At 44.6% G+C, this 23,135-nt stretch overlaps 1 protein-coding gene across 1 annotated transcript in view; it reads right to left on the bottom strand.

Annotated features, from left to right (window-relative positions):
• Window positions 1-13,801: 13,801 nt before the first annotated feature.
• LOC120021001 (colorectal mutant cancer protein-like) overlaps window positions 13,802-23,135 on the bottom strand; it is a 154,929-nt gene continuing 145,595 nt past the window's right edge. Inside the window, exons 26-28 of the mRNA XM_038964665.1 lie at window positions 16,562-16,653; window positions 16,336-16,458; window positions 13,802-15,836 (exon numbers count right to left, since the gene is read on the bottom strand). Coding sequence (XP_038820593.1) covers window positions 15,656-15,836; window positions 16,336-16,458; window positions 16,562-16,653 — 396 coding nt within the window. The 3' untranslated portion in view covers window positions 13,802-15,655. The remainder of the gene's footprint in view (window positions 15,837-16,335; window positions 16,459-16,561; window positions 16,654-23,135) is intronic.

Raw genomic sequence — 23,135 nt, 5'->3', positions numbered from 1 at the left:
TTTGGTCCATTAATAATATTAGTATTTTCAAAAAGTAAAAATAAAAATGTCAGGTTTACCCTAGCTTCATGTCCACATCCTGGTTCAACCCTTGCCTCAACCACAACTCTAACCTTAGCTAGCAGTTAACCCACTGTTCCCTGCGCACCGAAGACGTGGATGTTGATTAAGGCAGCCCCCAGCAACTCTCTGATTCAGAGGGGTTGGGTTAAATGAGGAAGACACATTTCAGTTGAATACATTCTGTTGGACATCTTACTAGGTATCCCCCTTTCCCTTTCATGGACACATCCCGGTTCAACCCTAATCCTAGCCTCATTCACAACCCTAATCTAATCTTGGCATAACCTAAGTCTTATGTTCAATTCCTGGGTCAACCCTTACCCTAACTCCTCTAAATAGGGCCAAATTCTCAATTTAACCCATGGCCCTGACTCATTGGATAAGGACACCGTATGCTATTTCATAAGAATGGATTTGAAGTAGATTTATTTATAGCCACGGCCACACTAAAATTATTAATCATACATTTGGGATGTGGTTGAACTTGAGCCAAAAATGGCACAAAACAAACAAAAACACATCTGTGAGTAAATATACTTTCCAATTTTTCATTCTCTCTCTACATTTCCTCCATCCGAATGGTTTATTAGGGCTATCATACAGTTAAAATCGGAAGTTTACATACACCTCAGCCAAATACATTTAAACTCAGTTTTTCACAATTCCTGACATTTAATCCAAGTAAAAATTCCCTGTCTTAGGTCAGTTAGGATCACCACTTTATTTTAAGAATGTGAAATGTCAGAATAATAGAAGAGAGAATGATTTATTTCAGCTTTTATTTATTTCATCACATCCCCAGTGGGTCAGAAGTTTACATACACTCAATTAGTATTTGGTAGCATTGCCTTTAAATTGTTTAACTTGGGTCAAATGTTTCAGGTAGCCTTCCATAAGCTTCCCACAATAAGTTGGGTGAATTTTCCTCCTGACAGAGCTGGTGTAACTGAGTCAGGTTTGTAGGCCTCCTTGCTCGCGCACGCTTTTTCAGTTCTGCCCACAAATTTTCTATGTGGTTGAGGTCAGGGCTTTGTGATGGCCATTCCAATACCCTGACTGTATTGTCCTTAAGCCACTTTGCCACAACTTTGGAAGAATGCTTGGGGTCATTGGCCATTTGGAAGACCCATTTGTGACCAAGCTTTAACTTCCTGACTGATGTCTTGAGATGTTGCTTCAATATATCCACATAATTTCCCCTCCTCATGATGCCATCTATTTTGTGAAGTGCACCAGTCCCTCCTGCAGCAAAGCACCCCCACAACATGATGGTGCCACCCCATGCTTCACGGTTGGGATGGTGTTCTTCGGCTTGCAAGCCTCCCCCTTTTTCCTCCAAACATAACGATGGTCATTATGGCCAAACAGTTCTATTTTTGTTTCATCAGACCAGAGGACATTTCTGCAAAAAGTACGATCTTTGTCCCCATGTGCAGTTGCAAACCGTAGTCTGGCTTTTTTATGGCGGTTTTGGAGCAGTGGCTTCTTCCTTGCTGAGCGGCCTTTCAGGTTATGTCGATATAGGACTAGTTTCATTGTGGATATAGATACTTTTGTACCTGTTTCCTCCAGTATCTTCACAAGGACCTTTGCTGTTGTTCTGGGATTGATTTGCACTTCGCACCAAAGTACATTCATCTCTAGGAGACAGAATGCATCTCCTTCCTGAGCGGTAATTGCTCCCTAGGATGAACCAGACTTGTGGTCTACAATTTTATTTCTGAGGTCTTGGCGGATTTCTTCTGATTTTCCCATGATGTCAAGCAAAGAGGCACTGAGTTTGAAGGTAGGCCTTGAAATACATCCACAGGTACACCTCCAATTGATTCAAATGATGTCAATTAGCCTATCAGAAGCTTCTAAAGCCATGACATCATTTTCTGGAATTTTCCAAACTGTTTAAAGGCACAGTCAACTCAGTGTATTTAAACTTCTGACCCACTGGAATTGTGATACAATGAATTATAAGTGAAATAAATTGTCTGTAAACAATTGTTGGAAAAATTACTTGTGTCATGCAGAAAGTAGATGTCCTAACCGACTTGCCAAAACTATAGTTTGTTAACAAGAAATTTGTGGAGTGGTTGAAAAATGAGTTTTAATGACTCCAACCTAAGTGCATGTAAACTTCTGACTTCAACTGTATGTTTACTTATCGTATAATTTTAAGAAGTGCATAAGATTGCTGAACAATGTTGTATTTAGACTCCGACACCTAGGGTGCATCGCAATAGTCTAAAGGGGATTCCTCTCTCTGTCTGCTTCCCCTCGTCTGCACTGATATGAAAGAACCTGAGAGGTAAAATCACATTTCTGAAATCCCCCATACTGCTATGTCTTACCCTTTGTTTTCAGATTAGTGCAGATGAAGTGCAGAAGACTATGAAAGGAAGCCAATTTAGACTACTGTGATGAAGCCTCCATACAGGTAGTAGCCTACAGTCTATTGGACAAAAGCATTTGGATGAAGTCCACTAGTTAAAGCAGTCTCACTCTCGCCTATAAACCGAAACAGGTATCAGTTTACAGTCAGTGAAGATAATATAACAGAGCTACGTCAGAGAAGTTGGCCTAAATATTATGACGGAGTCAACAGAGCAGTCTTTATGACCAGCAGTGAGAATGATGGTACAGTGATATTTCATGTATGATGTTATTTGCTTTTATCTTAGGCCCACTGTGTCACGTATTTCTAGGAGTGGTGGGTGTAGAGTCAGGCGCAGAGAGCAAACTTCCAAAGAAATGCGTTTATTGCGCGTGGTCTAGCCAAACAAACAGGCAATGACCATAGAGCACGTATGTCTCCAAAACAGGGAAAGAACATACAACACAATACGCAGGCGAAAAACCCAACTACACCACTGACAGTAAGGATAAGCCCGCACAACAGCAGGCGAGCACTCAAAGTTTAAATAGACCAAATAATGAACCAAAATGAGCAACAGGTGAAAACAATCAAGACAAAACAGACAGAAAGGAAAAAGGGATCGGTGGCAGCTAGTAGACTGGTGACGACGACCGCCCGAACAGGCAGAGGAGCCACCTTCGGTGGAAGTCGTGACACACTGTATGTGTTCAAGATTGTTTGGTATATATTATGGACATAAAGTATACAATACAAGCGTACAGTGTGGCTTTTCAAAAGTTATTTGAAAAGACCTCAGACAAATGTAGAAAAAAACTAAGCAGTTGTGTGGATCTTATGAGTTAAAAGTTGATTCCAGTCAAGATAATTCAAAGATGACCCTTCTCAGAATGATGATGATGATGTAACAGCCTTTCTTGTGCTGGCAGTGAGTGCTGAGGTGTACTTTGCTCTGCCTGTACTGTCTGACAGGGCATAGGTGTCCTTCAATCTGCCTGTTAAAATATTATTTCTTAGGGTGGGGACCTCTGTTTAAATGTCAGTTTGCTGCGTTAAAAATTGTGACTGCAAAAAAACAACAGGAAGAATACTGTATCTATTGCTACCCATGGCCCAGCTCAGGGTCCAATAACATCTTGTGCTACTCACATGATGCACACAGGAAACTGGAAGATCACACAGTGACATCCTGGGGATCATAAGACACCATTACACACTGACACTGTTCTATGTGAGGGTGTCATGAAACAACGTGAAACCCTATTAAACCATACTATTGGTTCCTGGCCCACCATTTGGGAAATGTTGATTTTGATGAGAGAGATACAGGTAACTGCCAAAATAAAGCAAACACTTGATTAAATGAGGGATACAAATTATATTGAAAGCAGGTGCTTCCACAGAAGTGTGGTTTCTGAGTTAATTAAGCAATTAACATCCCATCATGCTTAGGTTCATGTATAAAAATGCCCAGTTGCACATTATTTTGGCTACCATTTATTTTGGCTGCAATCTGAGGTGCAGTTAACTTTAATGAACTTATCCTCTGCAGCATAGGTAACTCTGGGTCTTCCTTTCCTGTGGCGGTCCTCATGAGAACCCGTTTCATCATAGCGCTTGATGGTTTTTGCGATTGCACTTGAGGAAACTTTCAAAGTTCTTGAAATATTCCGAATGACTGACCTTCTAGTCTTAAAGTAATGATGGACTGACGTTTCTCTTTGCTTATTTGAGCTGTTCTTGCCATAATATGGACTTGGACTTTTACCAAATAGGGCTATCTTCTGTATACCACTCCTACCTTGTCAGAACACAACTGATTGGCAACAAAAAAAAGAAAGAGAGAGGACGGCGCCGAAGGAGATGGCTGCCATTTTACGATCCCGTAATCCCGTAAACAATCCTGTAAATTTTTACATAATGTTTCTGCCACTGTGTCTTATGACCAAAAAGAGCTTATAGATATCAGGACAACGATTACTCACCCCATACTGTCGGACGGGAAGGATTTACTTCAGACGCCTGACAAGGCCCTCATCCCCGTCATTCGCAGGAGAAAGAGACAGAGGTATCGTGGACGAAGATCCGGGTGCCTTGTAAGGATCCGTTGCCGAGAGGGTAATCTACCTTTACCATCGGTCCTATTAGTCAACGTACAATCAATCAATAATAAAATAGACAAACTACGTTCACATATATCCTACCAACGGGACATTAAAAACTGTAATATCTTATGTTTCACCGAGTCGTGGCTGATGGACAACATGAATAACATACAGCTGGCGGGTTTTAAGCTTTTTCGGTAGGATAGAACACCGGCCTTTGGTAAGACAAGGGGTGGCAGTCTATGTATATTTGTAAACAACAGCTGGTACATGAAATCTATGGAGTATCACATAAGCTGTAGACCACACTATTTACCAAGAGAGTTTTCATCTGTATTTTTCGATGCTGAAACTAACACAATGCCCAAACCGGACGTGCGTATGCGTCAGCAAATTGATTTCATCCCCACACACCAAACACATTCACGATACGCAGTATAAAATATCAAAACAAACTCTGAACCAATTATATTCATTTGGGGACAGGTCGAAAAGCATTAAATATTTAAGCAATTTAGTTAGCTAGCTTGCAGTTCCTAGCTAATTTGTCCTATTTCGCAAGCTAGCTTGCTGTTGCTTGATAATTTGGCCTGGGATATAAACATTGAGTTGTTATTTTACCTGAAATGGACAAGGTCCTCTACTCTGACAATTAATTATATTTTAGCGCCTGGCAATGCAGACGCTCGCTGCTTACAAACAAAAACTAAAGCAGGAAGCACCAGTGACTCGATCAATAAGAAAGTGGTCAGATGAAGCAGATGCTAAGCTACATAAATGTTTTGCTAGCACAGACTGGAATATGTTCCGGGATTCTTCCGATGGCATTGAAGAGTACAACACATCAGTCACTGGCTTCATCAATAAGTGCATCGATGACGTCGTCACTACAATGACTGTTTGTACATACCCCAACCAGAAGCCATGGATTACAGGCAACATCCGCAATGAGCTAAAGGGTAGAGCTGCCACTTTCAAGGAGCGGGACTCTAACCCGGAAGCTTATAAGAAATCCCGCTATGCCCTCTGACAGACCATCAAACAGGCAAATCGTCAATACAGGACTAAGATTGAAACGTATTACACCGGCACCGACGCTCGTTGGATGTGGCAGGGCTTGCAAACTATTACAGACTACAAAGAGAAGCACAGCCGCGAGCTGCCCAGTGACACGAGCTTACCAGATGAGGTAAATTACTTCTATGATTGCTTTGAGGCAAGTAACACTGAAGCATGCCTGAGAGCATCAGCTGTTCTGGACGACTGTGTGATCACGCTCTCCGTAGCAGATGAGAGTAAGACCTTTAAACAGGTCTACATTCACAAGGCCGCAGGGCCAGACGGATTACCAGGACGTGTACTCTCAGCATGCACTGACCAACTGGCAAGTGTCTTCACTGACATTTTAAACCTGTCCCTGACGGAGTCTGTCATACCAACATGTTTCAAATTGACCACCATGTGCCCATGATCACTAAGGTAACCTGCCTAAATGACTACCGACCCATAGCAAGTCTGTGGCCATGAAGTGCCTTGAAAGGCTGGTCTTGGCTCACATCAACACCATCATCCCAGAAACTCTAGACCCACTCCAATTTGCATACCGCCCCAACAGACCCAAAGAAGATGCAATCTCTATTGCACTCAACACTGCCCTTTCCTATCTGGACAAAAGGAACACCTATGTGAGAATGCTATTCATTGACTACAGCTCAGCGTTCAACACCATAGTGTCCTCAAAGCTCAACACTAAGCTAAGGACCCTGGACTAAACACCTCCCTCTGCAACTGGATCCTGGACTTCCTGACGGGCCGCACCCATGTGATAAGGGTAGGTAACAACACATCCGCCATGCTGATCCTCACCACGGGGGCCCCTCAGGGGTGGGTGCTCAGTCCCCTCCTGTACTCCCTGTTCACTCATGACTGCATGGCCAGGCACAACTCCAACACCATCATCAAGTTTGCCAATGACACAACAGTGTTAGGCCTGATCACCAACAACGATGAGACAGCCTATAGGGAGGAGGTCAGAGACCTGGCTGTGTGGTGCCAGGACAACAACCTCTCCCTCAACGTGATCAAGACAAAGATGAAATATAGACTACAGGAAAAGGAGTACCAAGCACGTCCCCATTCTAGTCGACGAGGCTGCAGTGGAACAGGTTGTGAACTTCAAGTTCTTTGGTGTCCACATCACCAACAAACTATCATCGTCAAAACACACTACTTTCAGAATGTCCATGGGCTGGCGGAGACGGGCACCGAGAGGCATCCAGTGCAGTAACGTGACCGGTCCCAGAGAAGCTGGTGGGAGCCACGGGGAGAGTTCTCTTTTCTTTGTAAAGGGCAGGGGGCCCAGGAATGGGTTCGTCCCAAGCCCTGGAAAGGGTTGCGGTTTTGGCAGTGTCCGGCAAGCTCTCCCTGGCCCTTGAAAATCCAGGGGAGAGGGTGTAAATCTCACACCGGGCCGTACCCATATCCACAGCAGGTCTCCAAGATGAACAGCCTCTGGTGTGTGAATACAACGTAGGTAAGGGAAGTTAGCAAAAAAGATCCGTAACATCGGGATAAGTTTTGGCTCTAAGGGCTGGGTCGGTCAGGCTGGGGTGCGAAGTGAGGCTGGGCTCAAGCCGTGGCTGGTGGAGCAGTCGCTCCCTTACCCTCCTCTCACCACCATTGGAAGTTATTTGTGCGGCCCACCTCGTGGTCTCGCAAGGGGCTGCATGTGGGGGATCGTCGGGGTGGTGTCCGTCGGCAGACCGGTGGGGGGGTTGGGTCCGGCGGTTGGCGGCAGAAACTCTGGACGCACGCCGGGCCCTTAAGAGTCTCTTGAGGTAGCCAAATGCCTCGTCATCTAATTAGTGACCGCATGAATGGATGAATGAGATTCCCACTGTCCCTAGCTACTATCTAGCAAAACCACAGCCAAGGGAACAGGCTTGACGGAATCAGCGGGGAAAGAAAACCCTGTTGAGCTTGACTCTAGTCTGGCACTGTGAAGAGACATGAGAGGTGTAGAATAAGTGCGAGGCCTCGGCCGCCGGTGAAATACCACTGCTCTTATCGTGTTTCGCATCGGGTGCGACCCTCTCCGGGGACAGTGGCAAGTGGGGATTTTGACTGGGGCGGTACACCTGTCGAACGGTAACACAGGTGTCCTAAGGCGAGCTTAGGGAGGATAGAAACTTCCCCTGGAGCAGAAGGGCAAAAGCTCGCTTGATCTTGATTTTCAGTATGAATACAGACCGTGAAAGCTGGGCCTCGTGATCCTTCTTAATTTTTGGCTTGAAAGCAGGAAGTTTCAGGAAAGTTACCACAATGATAACTGGCTTGTGGCGGCCAAGCGTTCATAGCGACGTCGCTTTTTGATCCTTTGATGTCGGCTCTTCCTATCATTGTGAAACAGAATTCACCAAGCGTTGGATTGTTCACAAACTAATAGGGAACGTGAGCTGGGTTTAGACCATCGTGAGACAGGTTCGTTTTACCCTACTGATGATGTGTTGTTGCAATAGTAATCGTGTGCAGTACGAGAGGAACTGCAGGTTCAGACATTTGGTGTATTTGCTTGGCTGAGGAGCCAATGGTGCGAAGCTACCATCTGTGGGATTATGACTGAATGCCTATAAGTAGCACAGCGGATCTTCGGTTGGCCCGGGATAGCCTGCCTCTTTTGGCAGGTGAGTAGAGCCATTTGTGACGGGGTTGGGGTGTGGCCGGATGAGTTACCGCCCCTCAACTGATGGGCACCGCATGTTTGTGGGGAACCTGGTGCTAAATCACTCGCAGACGACCTGATTCGCTGCGATCTATTGAAAGTCAGCCCTCGATCCAAGCTTTTGTCGAGGACGGAAGGTGTCTTCCTCCACCTTCTTCCTTCTTTACTTACGGGTTACCAGGTGCACAGAGAAGGGCCAGGGGCCAGAGGCCAGACACAGAGTTTGAGAGAGCCCAGGCAGGTGGGTAGAAGGCATAAGACATTGGTCTCTGGATAGGTAGGGGGCTAAGTGGTGGTTACCCATCCGCCCGAGCCCGTCCTCTGGTGGGACTGTGAGTCAGGTTGGGACTCGTTGTGGAAGTCAAAAGGTCACCAGGTGCACGAGGAGGAATCCCCAAGGCGGGGGGCACTCAGAGTCCGAGCAGGGGCGGACGGACTCAGGGGCTGGGGGCAGCAGTCAGGCTGTGGAGGTTGGGTTGGGGTCTTAGTCTCTGAGCGGATAAAAGCGGGCGGGTCACTAGGTGCACAGAGCTTGTTTCAGGTTACCAGGTGCACAGGGAGGCCTCCATCAAAGCAGGGGGCACTCCGAGTCCAAGCAGGACTATAATTTGATTTGATTATAGAAGTCTTAGTAATTCCAGGGAGTAAGCTATACTCTAAGGCCAAGGGAAAGGGGTGTTGACCGAGTAGGGAGAGTAGGCGTGGAGGCATGGAGGTCTGTAGTTCCAGGGAGTAAGCTATACACTCTCAGGCCCAGAGAGAGGGCAGGCAGGTGGGCAGGGAGTGTAGGCCTAGAGGCCAGGAGTCAGAGGTCACTAGGTCAATGGGGGCCCCGGGGAATAGGTGTGTGAGTGACACTGTCCTTCAGGGAGGCAGCGCAGGCAAATTAATGTAAAATTGTGTGAGATGAAATTGGACAAACAAAAGGCTGTGCAATGTGTAGGCCCACTGAGTGGACATTCTGAACCTTGTTTGAAGTCAGTAGGTCACATGACCAAGGAGCTATTGCCATTTTTTATTTTAAAAGATGAATGTAAAATAGTTTGAGATGAAAAGGGACAAGTAAAGTGTGTGCAATATAGAAGGGTAGTCACTTGACATTCTGAACCTTGTTTGAGTCCAGTAGGTCACATGACCAAGGAGCTATTGAAATTAGAATGTTGGAAAAATTCATGTAAAATCGTGTGAGATGAAAGGGACAAACTAAAGGGTGTGCAATGTGTAGGCCTGCTGAGCGTACATTCGGAACCTTGTTTGAGGTCAGTAGGTCACATGACCAAGGAGCTATTGAAATTTGAACGTAAAAAATATAGGAATACAAAATGCTGCTCAGATTTCCACATGTTTATTAGCTTTGCAAAACAAATTAATGCCCAAATCGTGAAAATAATACCTGTGCAATGTTGTGCACAATTTTTCCAACAATGACACTTATTTGGAGTGGCTCAAGTGGTTTGAAAGCGCAAATATCTGTTGAATATCCAAACTGAAACTGTCTTTGCCTCTGTATGCAATGACTGGTTTGGAGGAGTTCGTCATCATTATAATCCCATACATTTCACAGGTGAACAGTAGATAGTAGACTTTACTGATGTTACCTTTGTTGTTGTTGATGACGTTACTATGTAGCCATAGAATTAGGAATTAGAATACTAACAGTAATTTAATAGGATCTCTATGAGCATAAAGGGTTTATCATAGTCCAAAACATGTACGCACATGCACAGCAGTGTTCTAGAATATTGGACCGCTGGCTTCCATACTTTTTCAAATTCTCAGCGCAGCTCAAGAAATTTCTCCAACTGTCAACACATTAAAATCAATAGAGGACGCGTACCGGACATGCGTTGGTTGGGAATTGTGAGATGTACATTCGGGCTGTGCGTTCCCCCCCGGATGGTGGTCTCAAACCTGTGTAGCTGTCACGTTCCTGACCTGTTTTCCCTTGTTTTTGTATTTGTTTAGTATGGTCAGGACATGAGTTGGGGTGGGCATTCTATGTTATGTGTTTCTATGTTGGGTTCAATGTATTAGCCTGATATGGTTCTCAATTAGGGGCAGGTGTTTTACGTTTCCTCTGATTGAGAACCATATTAAGGTAGGCTGTTCACACTGTTTGTTTGTGGGTGATTGTTCCTGTGTCAGTGTTTGTGCCACACGGGACTGTTTCGTTTGTTAGTTTGTTCCTGTTCGTGCGTTCTTCGTTGTCTGTAAGTTCTCATGTTCAGGTCTGTTTACGTCGTTTGTTATTTTGTAGTTGTTCAAGTGTGCTTCGTGTTCGTCTTTTCTTATTAAACGGATTATGTATTCAACCCACGCTGCATTTTGGTCCGATCCTTGCTCCTCCTCAGACGAGGAGGAGAACGAACGTTACAGTAGCAATGTCACAGTGGGACACTGGATTATTGCGTCCTAGCATCTGTGGACTATGATTTACGCTTAACACTACAACAAGTATAATAAAATCTCTGAAGACAGAGACATCTCATGCTTTTCTTTGCGGTATCGAATGTATTATTGGAACATAAGATGACTTACATGTCACCAGCGAGAAATTTGTCCGGTATGATAATTCTGTTGAGCATGCCGAATCTAACAATTGAACAGTGTATTACCTTAAACCCCTCCACTTTGATCCCCATAGCCACTGATGGGTGCCCCCATGACTGTGTAGCAGAAACGGAGAAAGTTGTTCTCCCTAGACCAGATCTAACTGATTTGCCTTTGCCTGATGCAGAAATAACTATGTTTGTGGATGGGTCCTCTAGAAAGAAACCAGATGGCTCAAATGCCACTGGTTATGCAATAGTGACTCTTACTGAGGTGTTGGAAGCTGAAGCATTACAAAAAAATGACTCTGCTCAGCAAGTTGAAATTGTCGCCCTCACCAGGGATTGTGAATTGGGGAAGGGTAAATGCATTACGATACATACTGATAGTGCTTATGCTTTTAACACCGTCCATATATTTGCAGCTCAGTGGAGAAACAGAGGTATGATCACTACGGCAGGTAAACCCATTACACATGCGCAGCTAATCTTGAATTTGCTAGAAGCAGTCTTATTACCAGAGAAGGTAGCAATTTGTAAATGCGAAGCACATACGAAAGACACTGACTACGTCAGCATTGGGAACAGAACGGCAGAAGAGGAAGCAAAAAGGGCTGGCGGAAAGCCACACCCACACACACAGATTCTCACTTGAAGGAGGAAGTTAGTATAGACAGAATAGGAAGTTACTAGATGGGTTAAAATGGGGGCCGTTGACAAAAGATGAATTTGGCACAAAGGGAACCTCTCTATTTTATCTAAGTCATTGTTTAGATGCAGCAAGATTGGTACATGGGCGGAGCCAGGTATCAACCGGAGGGATGAGGGCCTAGTGGCCTATTGATAGCCCAGTGGCCTAGGCAGGATAGGAAAGATGTCGTGGCTTCGTGGCCTATGTGATAATGAACTACTAATTTAAAAAGAATTGTTGTAATAAATAAGCTAAAATATTAGGTCAAGATATTATCCCTAGAGTTGGTTTACTAGGATATATGTCTTTAAATAATGGATGACATTTTAGCTAATCAGGTAGAACAAATAAAATGCCAGAGTTAGGGACCAGAACAAGTAGACAAGTAGACATAGAAGTTGAAGATATACTAGCAGAACCCAGGAGAAGACTTTCTAGTAACCAAACCCGTATGTCCAAGATTTTGTGTCCAACAGGTGAATGACAGGAGAAGGTGATTCACTTAATCCAACCAGGAGACTGGGGGGGGGGGGGGATCCAGTCCCTGAGGAGAAAAGACGGGAAGCAGCCCATTGGGAAGGCCCATACCAGGTTCTGTTAACTTATGGCTGCAGGGGCAGTATTGAGTAGCTTGGATGAAAGGTGCACAGAGGTGCCCAGAGTAAACGGCCTGCTCTTCAGTCATAGTTGCTAATATATGCATATTATTATTAGTATTGGATAGAAAACACTCTGAAGTTTCTAAAACTGTTTGAATTATGTCTGTGAGTATAACAGAACTCATATGGCAGGCAAAAACCTGAGAAGTTCCACTTCCTGTTTGGATTTTTTCTGAGGCTGGTAGTTTTTCAAGCTCCCATTGAAATTACAGCGAGACATGGATGAGTTTTCACTTCCTACGGCTTCCACTAGATGTCAACAGTCAATAGAACTTTGTCTGATGACTCTGTTGGGAAGGGGGGCCGAAGGAGACAGGAATGAGTAATCTCTGCCATGAGGTGACCACGCGCGTTCACGTGAGAGGCAGCTCCGTTCCATCGCTCAACTGAAGTCAATGTAATTCTCCGGTTGGAACGTTATTCAAGATGTATGTTAACAATTGTTAGTAGTTACTATCTTGTCTCATTGCTACAACTCCCGTACGGGCTCGAGAGAGACGAAGGTCGAAAGCCATGCGCACGGCAGAGCGCACGGCAGAGCTCTCTAAATAAACATTCCTGACTATTGTGGCTGGGCCTCCGCCTGATTCATTTCAACCAGTTTCTTACAAATTCTGGGTTTCAGGCTGAGTAATTAATTCAATTGGGTATTATGAACAACTGAGAACAAAATTCTCGTAACAATAAGAAAAACAGACAAGCACTCAGTTGGCATTTATTTAAATTGGTTTATTACTTTATTATATAAACAAATACAACCTCTTAAAAATCAACAAAACAATGATTGCCAAGATTTGATTCCAAAACAGATCTGTGCAAATAAGGTCATTAGTTTGCACACCCACCCACCTTCCTTACCCCCAACCCCCTAACTTTGCCCACCCCCCTAACCCTTCTTGTCTCATTCACAGAGCAGAAGATGAGACCAACCACTCCACTGGAGTATGCTCCAGATTCCCTTGCGTTGTATGCCCGAGAAGCACAACAGAAACAGAATAAGGGTACTGACTGTATTTGTGAGATAAGTCATAACTATGACAGTTTATTGAGAGGAAATTACATCACTGCTATATTTGTCTACACACTAGTGCTTGCTCTAGCAGTGAATCTTACCAAACAGCAGGACTGGGGTTAATACATTCAAACTCAGGAATTAAATGGAAATTTGGTTAATGAATTGAAGCAAAATATTGCCCATGACAATTTTCCAAATTAAATTAATTAGATGGAATTGATCCACCCCTGCCTAATCAAAACATCTGTATACCAGGCTACTGATGGTTATCTAGAAACATGGGTGTCACCTGGGTGCCAGGCTCCCGGTTTAAGTCGATTTATAGTAGCTAGCAACAGTAGGGATGTTGAACGGAACAGCAGTCAGGTAGAATGAGAATGCAGCATCTCAGATTGCTATAGAATAGTAAATATGTTTTCCCCTTGTCCCAAAACAAACAAACAGACAGACAGACAGACAGACAGACAGACAGACAGACAGACAGACAGACAGACAGACAGACAGACAGACAGACAGACAGACAGACAGACAGACAGAGAGAGAGAGAGAGAGAGAGAGAGAGAGAGAGAGAGAGAGAGAGAGAGAGAGAGAGAGAGAGAGAGAGAGAGAGAGAGAGAGAGAGAGAGAGAGAGAGAGAGAGAGAGAGAGAGAGAGAGAGAGAGAGAGAGAGAGAGAGAGAGAGAGAGAGAGAGTGAGTGAGTGTAGCAGCCATTGGTTAACATTGGAGGTCCGGGTTTAAGTCTTGCAGAAAAACAAAGAGAGTCCTCAACAAGGCAATGTGGTGTTATTGTCCAGCGGGAAGTGAAAAGTGCTTTGGCCAGAGAGGAGGTTTGTGTGTGTGCAACAAATCTGTGTTCATGAAGGGGATGACAAAATTAATAATCTGGATCTCTGCTTTAAACATTCTTATACACTCTACCCTTTTCTCTCTCCTCACACACACCCCTATTGTCATCTCCCCTCCATGTGCACACACCTACTACAGTCTCTTGCGATTCACTGCTGTATAGTTGAAGGCTGAACCTGAAACAATGCCATTCATATTGGAAGGACATTTTGCGCACTTTGAGGTATTGACTTTTGGCCCTATCCAATCAAACCTCGGAAGCAGGTTTGCCGGTTACGTGAAATACAAACATTTTACCTGTGCGGGGTTAAGTAAGATGCGCTTGCATTTATTTTGATTTTACACTGACTGAAAAAAAATAATTATGCATTCTAACAGTGCAAGAATAATAATGTTTTTAAGATATCCAGACATCAAACCCAGGTTTGAGTGAATAGAGCCCTTGTGTTCAGTAAGTCTTCACTATGGCAGAGTGTACTTTGTAGACTGAAAACTGGGAAGTTGTTAAGTAGAGCTGAAAGAAAGTTATTCCTTAAAAGGGAATCACCAGAAATAGTTCTAAATGGCAACAAAATGGAATAACTCTAAATGGCAACATTGATAAAAAAATACTTTCAAAATAATTTGCAGTCAAACCTTGAAATAACAAAAAGGCTACCAAATCAGAGCTAACATTTGAAATAAACTGGGAGATAATAGTTAATAATTTGCCAGTAAGGATAGTTCGTTTATATTATAAACTGGGTGGTTAGAGCCCTGAATGCTGATTGGCTGACAGCCGTGGTATATCAAAACATGTATTTTTACAGGTCTAATTACGTTGGTAACCAGTTTATAATAACAATAAGGCACCTCAGGGGTTTGTGGTATATGATCAATATGCCACGTCTAAGGGCTGGATCCAGGCAATCCACGATGCGTCGTGCATAAGAACAGCCTTTAGCCGTGGTATATTGGCCATATTCCCCAACCCCAGAGGTGCCTTATTGCTTACTTATAGTGCTCCTCTCAAAAAATATAAAATGACACCTTTCCTCTACCGGTTTCTGTGGTAAAAATAATGTGTCGTTCTGCAGAGATGATTGAAAGCTGTCATTTGTAGCGTCAACTCCAATTGGTCCTGGCAGTTTTACCTGTCCATCTGCTGGTCAATGAACTTGCAGCTATCACCGCAGAGTGTCCTCCCCACGTGTATGTGCCGAATAGGACTGCAGGGTGTCTATGGGTTGGTAGGGAAAGGTTACATTCTCAGCACACACACACACCAGCCTTTCCCTTGTTCCCTCCTCTAACCGTTGCTCGTAATGATGTTTCATATAATAATGTGGACATGAAGTCTCCTTGCGTTGCTCACCCGGAGGTCCTGTTGGTGTGGCGCTGTGAGTTTTGGCTGCAAGTTCTCACAGTGATGTCTCTCATTGTGATGTCTCTCATTGCGATGAGTTCTCGTGAGTTCTCATAGCGACGTCTGGTGAGTTTCTGAAGCGACGTCTGGTGAGTTTCTGAAGCGACGTCTGGTGAGTTTCTGAAGCGACGTCTGGTGAGTTTCTGAAGCGACGTCTGGTGAGTTTCTGAAGCGACGTCTGGTGAGTTCTCATAGTGATGCCTCGTGAGTTCTGATAGGGACGTCTCATCAGTTCTCATAGGGAGGTCTCATTGGTGTGTGGCCGTGAGTTTTCCTCCTCCAGCAGGGCGATGCGTTGTTTGAGCATGCGAACCTGTGTCTCGTGGCGCTCCACCATGGCCATCATCTGAGCCTCCAGCTTTTTCAGCTTGCCCTGGTGCTTTTTCTTGGCCTTCTCATACGCAGCCACCAGGTTACTGGATAGAGGAAAGAGAGAAGAGAGAGAGAGAGAGCGACAGGAGGAGAGACAGAGTCAAATATCTAGACAGGAAAATGCAGACAGATGAATTGACTTCAGTTGGTTTTGATGTGGTGAGTCAAGACACAGAGGTACTAGGGGTTGAAGTAAAATGTAAATGGTTAGATGTAGCAACTAAGCGTCAATGTGTTTGGAGAATTGTGTTTGTGCTATCCATAAAGAATAGTGCATTAATTCACCCATTTCCCACTAGATGGCAACCCCTGTATTACAATGCAAGCCAACTACTGTTATAAAAGATCAGAATCCCAACAATAGCTCCAATGTATTCATTCAACAGTCCAATGAGTTTATCTTCTTTATATATGGGTAGCCATATACAACCCCCCCCCACACACACACACACACAATAAAGCCAAATGTATTTTCTACAAACATTTTCACTTTTAATCACAAAAAATATTTCCTCCACCTTCTATGAGTGTTACTATGGTTACCTGTTTGCCCGTTTCAGATCGTTGACGAACTCGGCACTCTGCTGGTGGCGGACCTCGCTACTCTTGGTTAGTCTTTCCAGCGCTGCCACTAGCTCCTGGACACGCCCCTTTAGCTTCTTCTCCCTGAGACATACACACGGGATGAGTCAGGAACACACACACATAGCAGATAGACAGACATCCACACAGAGATACACACGCACACATAGTGTGTTGGGTTTTTTACCGTCTCAGTGCGTTGGTGAGCTCTGCTGCCAGGTCGCTATCATTCAGTGTCCTCAGGTCTGATAGGCTGATGGCCGGAGAGTCTCCACAATCCTGGAACATAACAATACCATGAAGAGCTGGTCTACAACCATACAGTGCTACTACTAACCATTATCATACTACGCCCGGTGAAGTGATGGGCTGAGGTGATTAGGCTGCCTACAGATCAAACACTTAAGCGTAATTAACGATGGTGTAGTTAATCGACTGCTCTTCCCTCTGCCAGCCTCTAGCTGACTCAACGTTTAACCAGTCAACTTATAGTGAATCTTTGTTTCATTTTCAAAAATCCACTGGAGCTGACATGCTTGATTCATTTTTGCTGCAGCTCTCGCTCCCGTTTTCTGAATCATTAACTCATATTTTTTACCTGACGATTATTATGAGACTATTCCCAAGGTTTGGAAGGCGGCCCATGTACTCCCGCTTAACAAAGGTGGTGACCCTTGTGATCTAAATATAAATACACACACACATATACACACACACATATACACACATATACACACACACACACACACACATAGTTGAAGTCAGAAGTTTACATACAACTTAGCCAAATACATTTGAACTCAGTTTTCACAATTCCTGACATTTAATCCTAGTAAAAATTCCCTGTCTTAGGTCAGTTAGGATCACCACTTTATTTTATGAATGTGAAATGTCAGAATAATAGTAGAGAGAATGATTTATTTCAGCTTTTATTTCTTTCATCACATTCCCAGTACACCAGTCCCTCCTGCAGCAAAGCACCCCCACAACATGATGCTGCCACCCTGTGCACCCCACTTTGTTTCTGATGCCTAGGCTGATTTCTTTTGATTTTCCCATGATGTCAAGCAAAGAGGCACTGAGTTTGAAGGTAGGCCTTGAAATACATCCACAGGTACACCTCCAATTGACTCAAATTATGTCAATTAGCCTATCAGAAGCTTCTAAAGCCATGACATCATTTTCTGCAATTTTCCAAGCTGTTTAAAGGCACAGTCAACTAAGTGTATGTAAACTTCTGACCCACTGAATTATAAGTGAAATAATCTGTCTGTAAACAATTGTTGGAAAAATGACTTGTGTCATGCAGAAAGTAGATGTCCTAAACGACTTGCCAAAACTATAGTTTGTTAACTTCTCTAGGGTAGGGGGCAGCATTCGGAATTTTGGATGAAATGCATGCCCAAATTAAACTGCCTGTTTCTTATATGATATGCATATAACTGGTAGATTTGGATAGAAAACACTCCAAAGTTTCCAAAACTGTTAAAATAGTGTCTGTGAGTATAACAGAACTGATTTGGCAGGCGAAAACCTGAGAAAAATCCATTCTGGTAGTAGTTTTATTTTGGTTTTGTAGTTTTCTATTCAATGCCATTACAGTATCCATTGACTTTGGACTCAAATTGCAGTTTCTATGCCTTCCACTAGATGTCAACAGTCTTTAGAAATGGTTTAAGTCTTGTATTCTGAAAAATGATGAAGTAAGAGCAGTCTGAATTAGTGGACCCTAAACTGTCACGGAGCTTTTCATGCGCACAACCGAGAGAGGGCCTGTCTTGTTTACATTGTTTACATTTTATATTGACGACGACGTATATTGACGACGTCAGGTTGACATATTATCGATTATTTTGGCTAAAAACAACCTGAGGTTTGAATATAAACATCGTTTGACATGTTTCTATGAACTTTACGGATACAATTTGGATTTTTTTGTCTTCCTGTTTTGACTGCGTTTGAGCCTGTGGATTACTGAAGAACACGCGCGAACAAAACTGAGGTTTTTGGGTATAAAAAGACTTTATTGAACAAAATGAACATTTATTGAGTAAATGAATGTCTGCTGAGTGCAACCATATGAAGATCATCAAAGGGATCAAAGGGTAAGGGATTCATTTTATCTCTATTTCTAAATTGTGTAGAATCAATAGAAAATCTTTGGAGGGAGCTGAAAGTCCGTATTGCCCAGCGACAGCCCCGAAACCTGAAGGATCTGGAGAAGGTCTGTATGGAGGAGTGGGCAAAAATCCCTGCTGCAGTGTGTGCAAACCTGGTCAAGAACTACAGGAAACGTATGATCTCTGTAATTGCAAACAAAGGTTTCTGTACCAAATATTAAGTTCTGCTTTTCTGATGTATCAAATACTTATGTCATGCAATAAAATGCAAATGAATTACTTAAAAATCATACCATGTGATTTTCTGGATGTTTGTTTTAGATTCCGTCTCTCACAGTTGAAGTGTACCTATGATAAAAATTACAGACCTCTACATGCTTTGTAAGTAGGAAAACCTGCAAAATCGGCAGTGTATTTGTTCTCCCCACTGTATATATATACAGTATAATAAAAAAAATGTTTACACCCTTTTTCTCCCCAATTTTGTGATATCCAATTGGTAGTTGCAGTCTTGTCCCATCGCTGCAACTCCCATATGGACTCGGGTATAGGCGAATGTTGAGAGCCCTGCATCCTCCAAAACACGACTCTGCCAAACCGCACTGCTTCTTGACACAATGCTCGCTTAAACTGGAAGCCAGCCACACCAATATGTCGGAGGAAACACCGTACACCTGGCGACATGCGCCTGGCCCACCACAGGAGTTGCTAGAGCGCGATGGGACAAGGACATCCCGGCTGACCAAACCCTCCCCTAACCCGGACAACGCTGGGCCAATTGTGCGCCACCTCATGGGTCTCCCGGTTACGGCCGGCTGCAACACAGCCTGGAATCGAACCAGGATCTGTAGTGACACAGTAAGCACTGTGTTGCAGTGCCTTAGACAGCTGCACCACTCAGCAGGCCCTGATCTAAATAATACAAAAATCTGCCTATTTGTAAACTTTCTTGCCTAGCTAAAATATTAGATTCCTTGATTAATTCTCAGCTAAGAGCTTTATTATCTTTGAAATGTACATCAGACAGGTTTTAGACCAGGTCATAGCACTATCTCTTCTGCATCCCTAGTTATAAATGATGTGGTTAATTGTATGGATAAAAGACAACATTGTGCTCCCCTCTTCATTGACCTGCCAAAGGCTTTCAATACTGATCACTCACTGCTAATTCAGTGGCTTCCCTCAATTGGCCTAGACCAGGCTGTATGTAAAAGGTTAAACACATTTCTTGACAGATATAACTCAATGTACAGTACTATATATACTAAACTGATGGTGTTAAATCAGGTTTCCTGGATATTACAAAAGGTGTCCCGCAGGGGTCGATTCTGGGTCCTGCACTTTTATGCCGATGATACTGTTGTGTATGCTATTGCCCCCATGGTTGACCAGGCTCTATCTCAACTACAGTCTGTCGTCATTGTATTACAGAAAAACTTTCTTGACCTGAAATTAGTACTGAATGCAGATAAAACTATGTTGTTCTCCAGAGCGCATCAAAATAAGTCTGATGATATAAGCATGTGTACTTTGGATGGTGTCCATATTGATCGTGTCCCTGCTAACAAATATCTGGGCATCTGGATAGATGAAAAGCTGTCTTTTAAAAAGCATATTGATGAGTCTCTTCTATAGAAATATGTCCTGCCTCTCGCTAAATAGTAGAAAGCAGATTATTCAGTTTAAATTCCTATCAGTCCTAGACTATAGCGACATCTATATGTTCGCAGCTGCCACTACATTAAAGCCATCAGATGCAGTTTATCATAGCGCACTGCGCTTTATGACGGGCAACAATGTAACGCCCTGACCATAGAGAGCCCTTGTTTCTCTATAGTGTAGTAGGTCAGTGCGTGACTAGGGGGTATTCTAGTTTATAATTTCTATGTTGTGTTCTAGTTTATATTTTCTATGTTGGTGTTTTGTATGATTCCCAATTAGAGGCAGCTGGTAATCGTTGTCGCTAATTGGGGATCATATTTAAGTAGCTATTTTCCCCACCTGTGTTTGTGGGATATTGTTTGTGTTTGTGCATGTGCACCACGTAGTCACGTTTAGTTGTTCGTTTATGTCACGCCCCGACCTTAGTTATCTATGTTTTCTTTATTATTTTGGTTAGGTCAGGGTGTGACGAGGGTGGGTATGCTTGATTTGTAATGTCTAGGGTTTTTGTATGTCTATGGGTGTTTGTATGTCTAGGGGTGTTTGTAAGTCTTGGCATATGTAGGTCTATGGTGGCCTGAGTTGGTTCCCAATCAGAGGCAGCTGTTTATTGTTGTCTCTGATTGGGGATCATATTTAGGTTGCCATTTTCCCTTGGGTATTTGTGGGTTCTTGTCTATGTGTAGTTGCCTGTTCAGCACTCTTTGTATAACTTCACGGTTCATTTTGTTGTTTTATTAGTATTGTTCAGTGTTCATTCTTATAATAAAGAGAATGTACGCATACTACGCTGCGCCTCGGTCTCCTCCCTACGACGGCCGTGACAGAAGAACCCACCATAAAAGGACCAAGCAGCGTGAAAAGGAGGAGCAGCGTTTGATGGAGCAGACAGCATGGACGTGGGACGAAATACTGGACGGTAAAGGACGTGGGAGGAAATATTATCAGGAGAGGATCGCCTACCATGGAGGCAGGTGGAGATATCATCGCCGTTCATCCCGTGCTATGAGGGGACACGTTTAGCACGGAAGTCCGAGAGGCAGCCCCAATACATTTTTTGAGGGGGGGGGGGGGGGGCACACGAGGAGATTGGCTGAGTCAGGATGGAGACCTGAGCCAACTCCTCGTGCTTACCGTGGGGAGCGTGTGACTGGTCAGGCACCGTGTTATGCAGAAATGCGCACGGTGCCTCCAGTTCGCATTCATAGCCCGGTGCGATCTATTCCAGCTCCTTGCATTTGCCGGGCTAGAATGGGCATCCAGCCAGGACGCATTGAGCCAGCTCTACGTTCCAGATCTCCAATGCGTCTCCACGGCCCAGTGTATCCTGTGCCTCCTTCCCGCACTCACCCTGAGGTGCGTGTCCCCAGCCCGGTACCACCAGTTCCGGCACCACGCACCAGGTCTCCAGTGCGCTTCCAGAGTCCAGTAAGTCCTGTGCCTCCTCCCTGCACTCGCCCTGAGGTGCGTGTCCCCAGCCCGGTACCACCAGTGCCGGCACCACGCACCAGGAGTACAGTGCGCCTCCTAAGTCCTTGTTATGGGAATTTTATGAATAATGACTAAATGATGTATACATTTAACATAGAATTATAACTAACAGAATTATATCCTGTCTGATGAATCATGTTTGTCCCTAAGAAAGAGGGACTGTTAGCAGGCAAGGAACTGTGTCAGACATCTTGTGACCACTGTGGAACTGATAACAGGGAAGGAAGTCTCCCCAACCAGGGAGACGAGCAACCTTGGGCTTGTAGTAGATTGTACAACAGGTGGCAGGCAATATATGAGAAGGACTTGTAAACTATATTATCATTGTATTAGAGGAGGAGGGACATTTATGACGAAATGAGAGGTATATAAACCAATGTACATGTAATGATTGGGAACGTTCCGTAAATAAACATTTGGCTATTGTAGACTGGGCCTCTGTCTGTTTTTAGTTCTATCAGTATCTTACAAATCCTAATATAGCAGACTGAGTAATTGAATTGGTTAAAGAACATGAGAACTTAAATTTCCTAACAGTCCTGTGCCTCCTCCCCGCACTCGCCCTGAGGTGCGTGTCCTCAGCACGGTACCACCAGTTCCGGCACCACGCATCAGGCCTCCAGTGCGCTTCCACAGTCCAGTACGGCCTGTGCCTCTTCCCCGCACTCGCCATGAGGTGCGTGTCCTCAGCCCGGTATCACCAGTTCCGGCACCACGCATCAGGCCTCCAGTGCGCTTCCACAGTCCAGTACGGCCTGTGCCTCTTCCCCGCACTCGCCCTGAGGTGCGTGTCCTCAGCCCGGTACCACCAGTTCCGGCACCACACATCAGGCTTCCAGTGCGCTTCCATAGTCCAGAGCTTCCGGCGACAGTACCCAGTCCAGAGCTTCCGGCGACAGTACCCAGTCCAGAGCTTCCGGCGATGTTTCACAGTCCGGAACCTCCAACGACGGGCCACAGTCCGGAACTTCCAACGACGGGCCACAGTCCGGAGCCTCCAGCGGCGGTCCCCAGTCCGGAGCCTCCAGCGACGGTCCCCAGTCCGGAGCCTCCAGCGACGGTCCCAGGTCCGGGGTCTCCAGCGAGGGTCTCCGGTCCGGGGCCTCCGGCGATGATCCGCAGTCCAGAGCCTCCGGCGATGATCCACGGTCTGGATCTACAAAGGCGGAGGGATCAGTGTAAAGAGGGGGGGCGGCGTCCAGAACCAGAGCCGCCACCGAGGGTAGATGCCCACCCGGACCCTCCCCTATAAGTTCAGGTTTGCGGTCAGGAGCACCTTTGGGGGGGGGGGGTACTGTCATGCCCTGACCTTAGTTATCTATGTTTTCTTTATTATTTTGGTTAGGTCAGGGTGTGACGAGGGTGGGGATGTTTGTAAGTCTAAGGATATGTAGGTCTATGGTGGCCTGAATTGGTTCCCAATCAGAGGCAGCTGTTTATCGTTGTCTCTGATTGGGGATCATATTTAGATTGCCATTTTCCCTTGGG

This window comes from Salvelinus namaycush, chromosome 26 (genome assembly GCF_016432855.1).
Source record: "Salvelinus namaycush isolate Seneca chromosome 26, SaNama_1.0, whole genome shotgun sequence".
In the NCBI taxonomy this organism is placed as follows: Eukaryota; Metazoa; Chordata; class Actinopteri; order Salmoniformes; family Salmonidae; genus Salvelinus; species Salvelinus namaycush.
The sequence above is the reverse complement of the archived record's forward strand: the minus strand, read 5'-3'. Positions and strand labels throughout refer to the sequence as shown.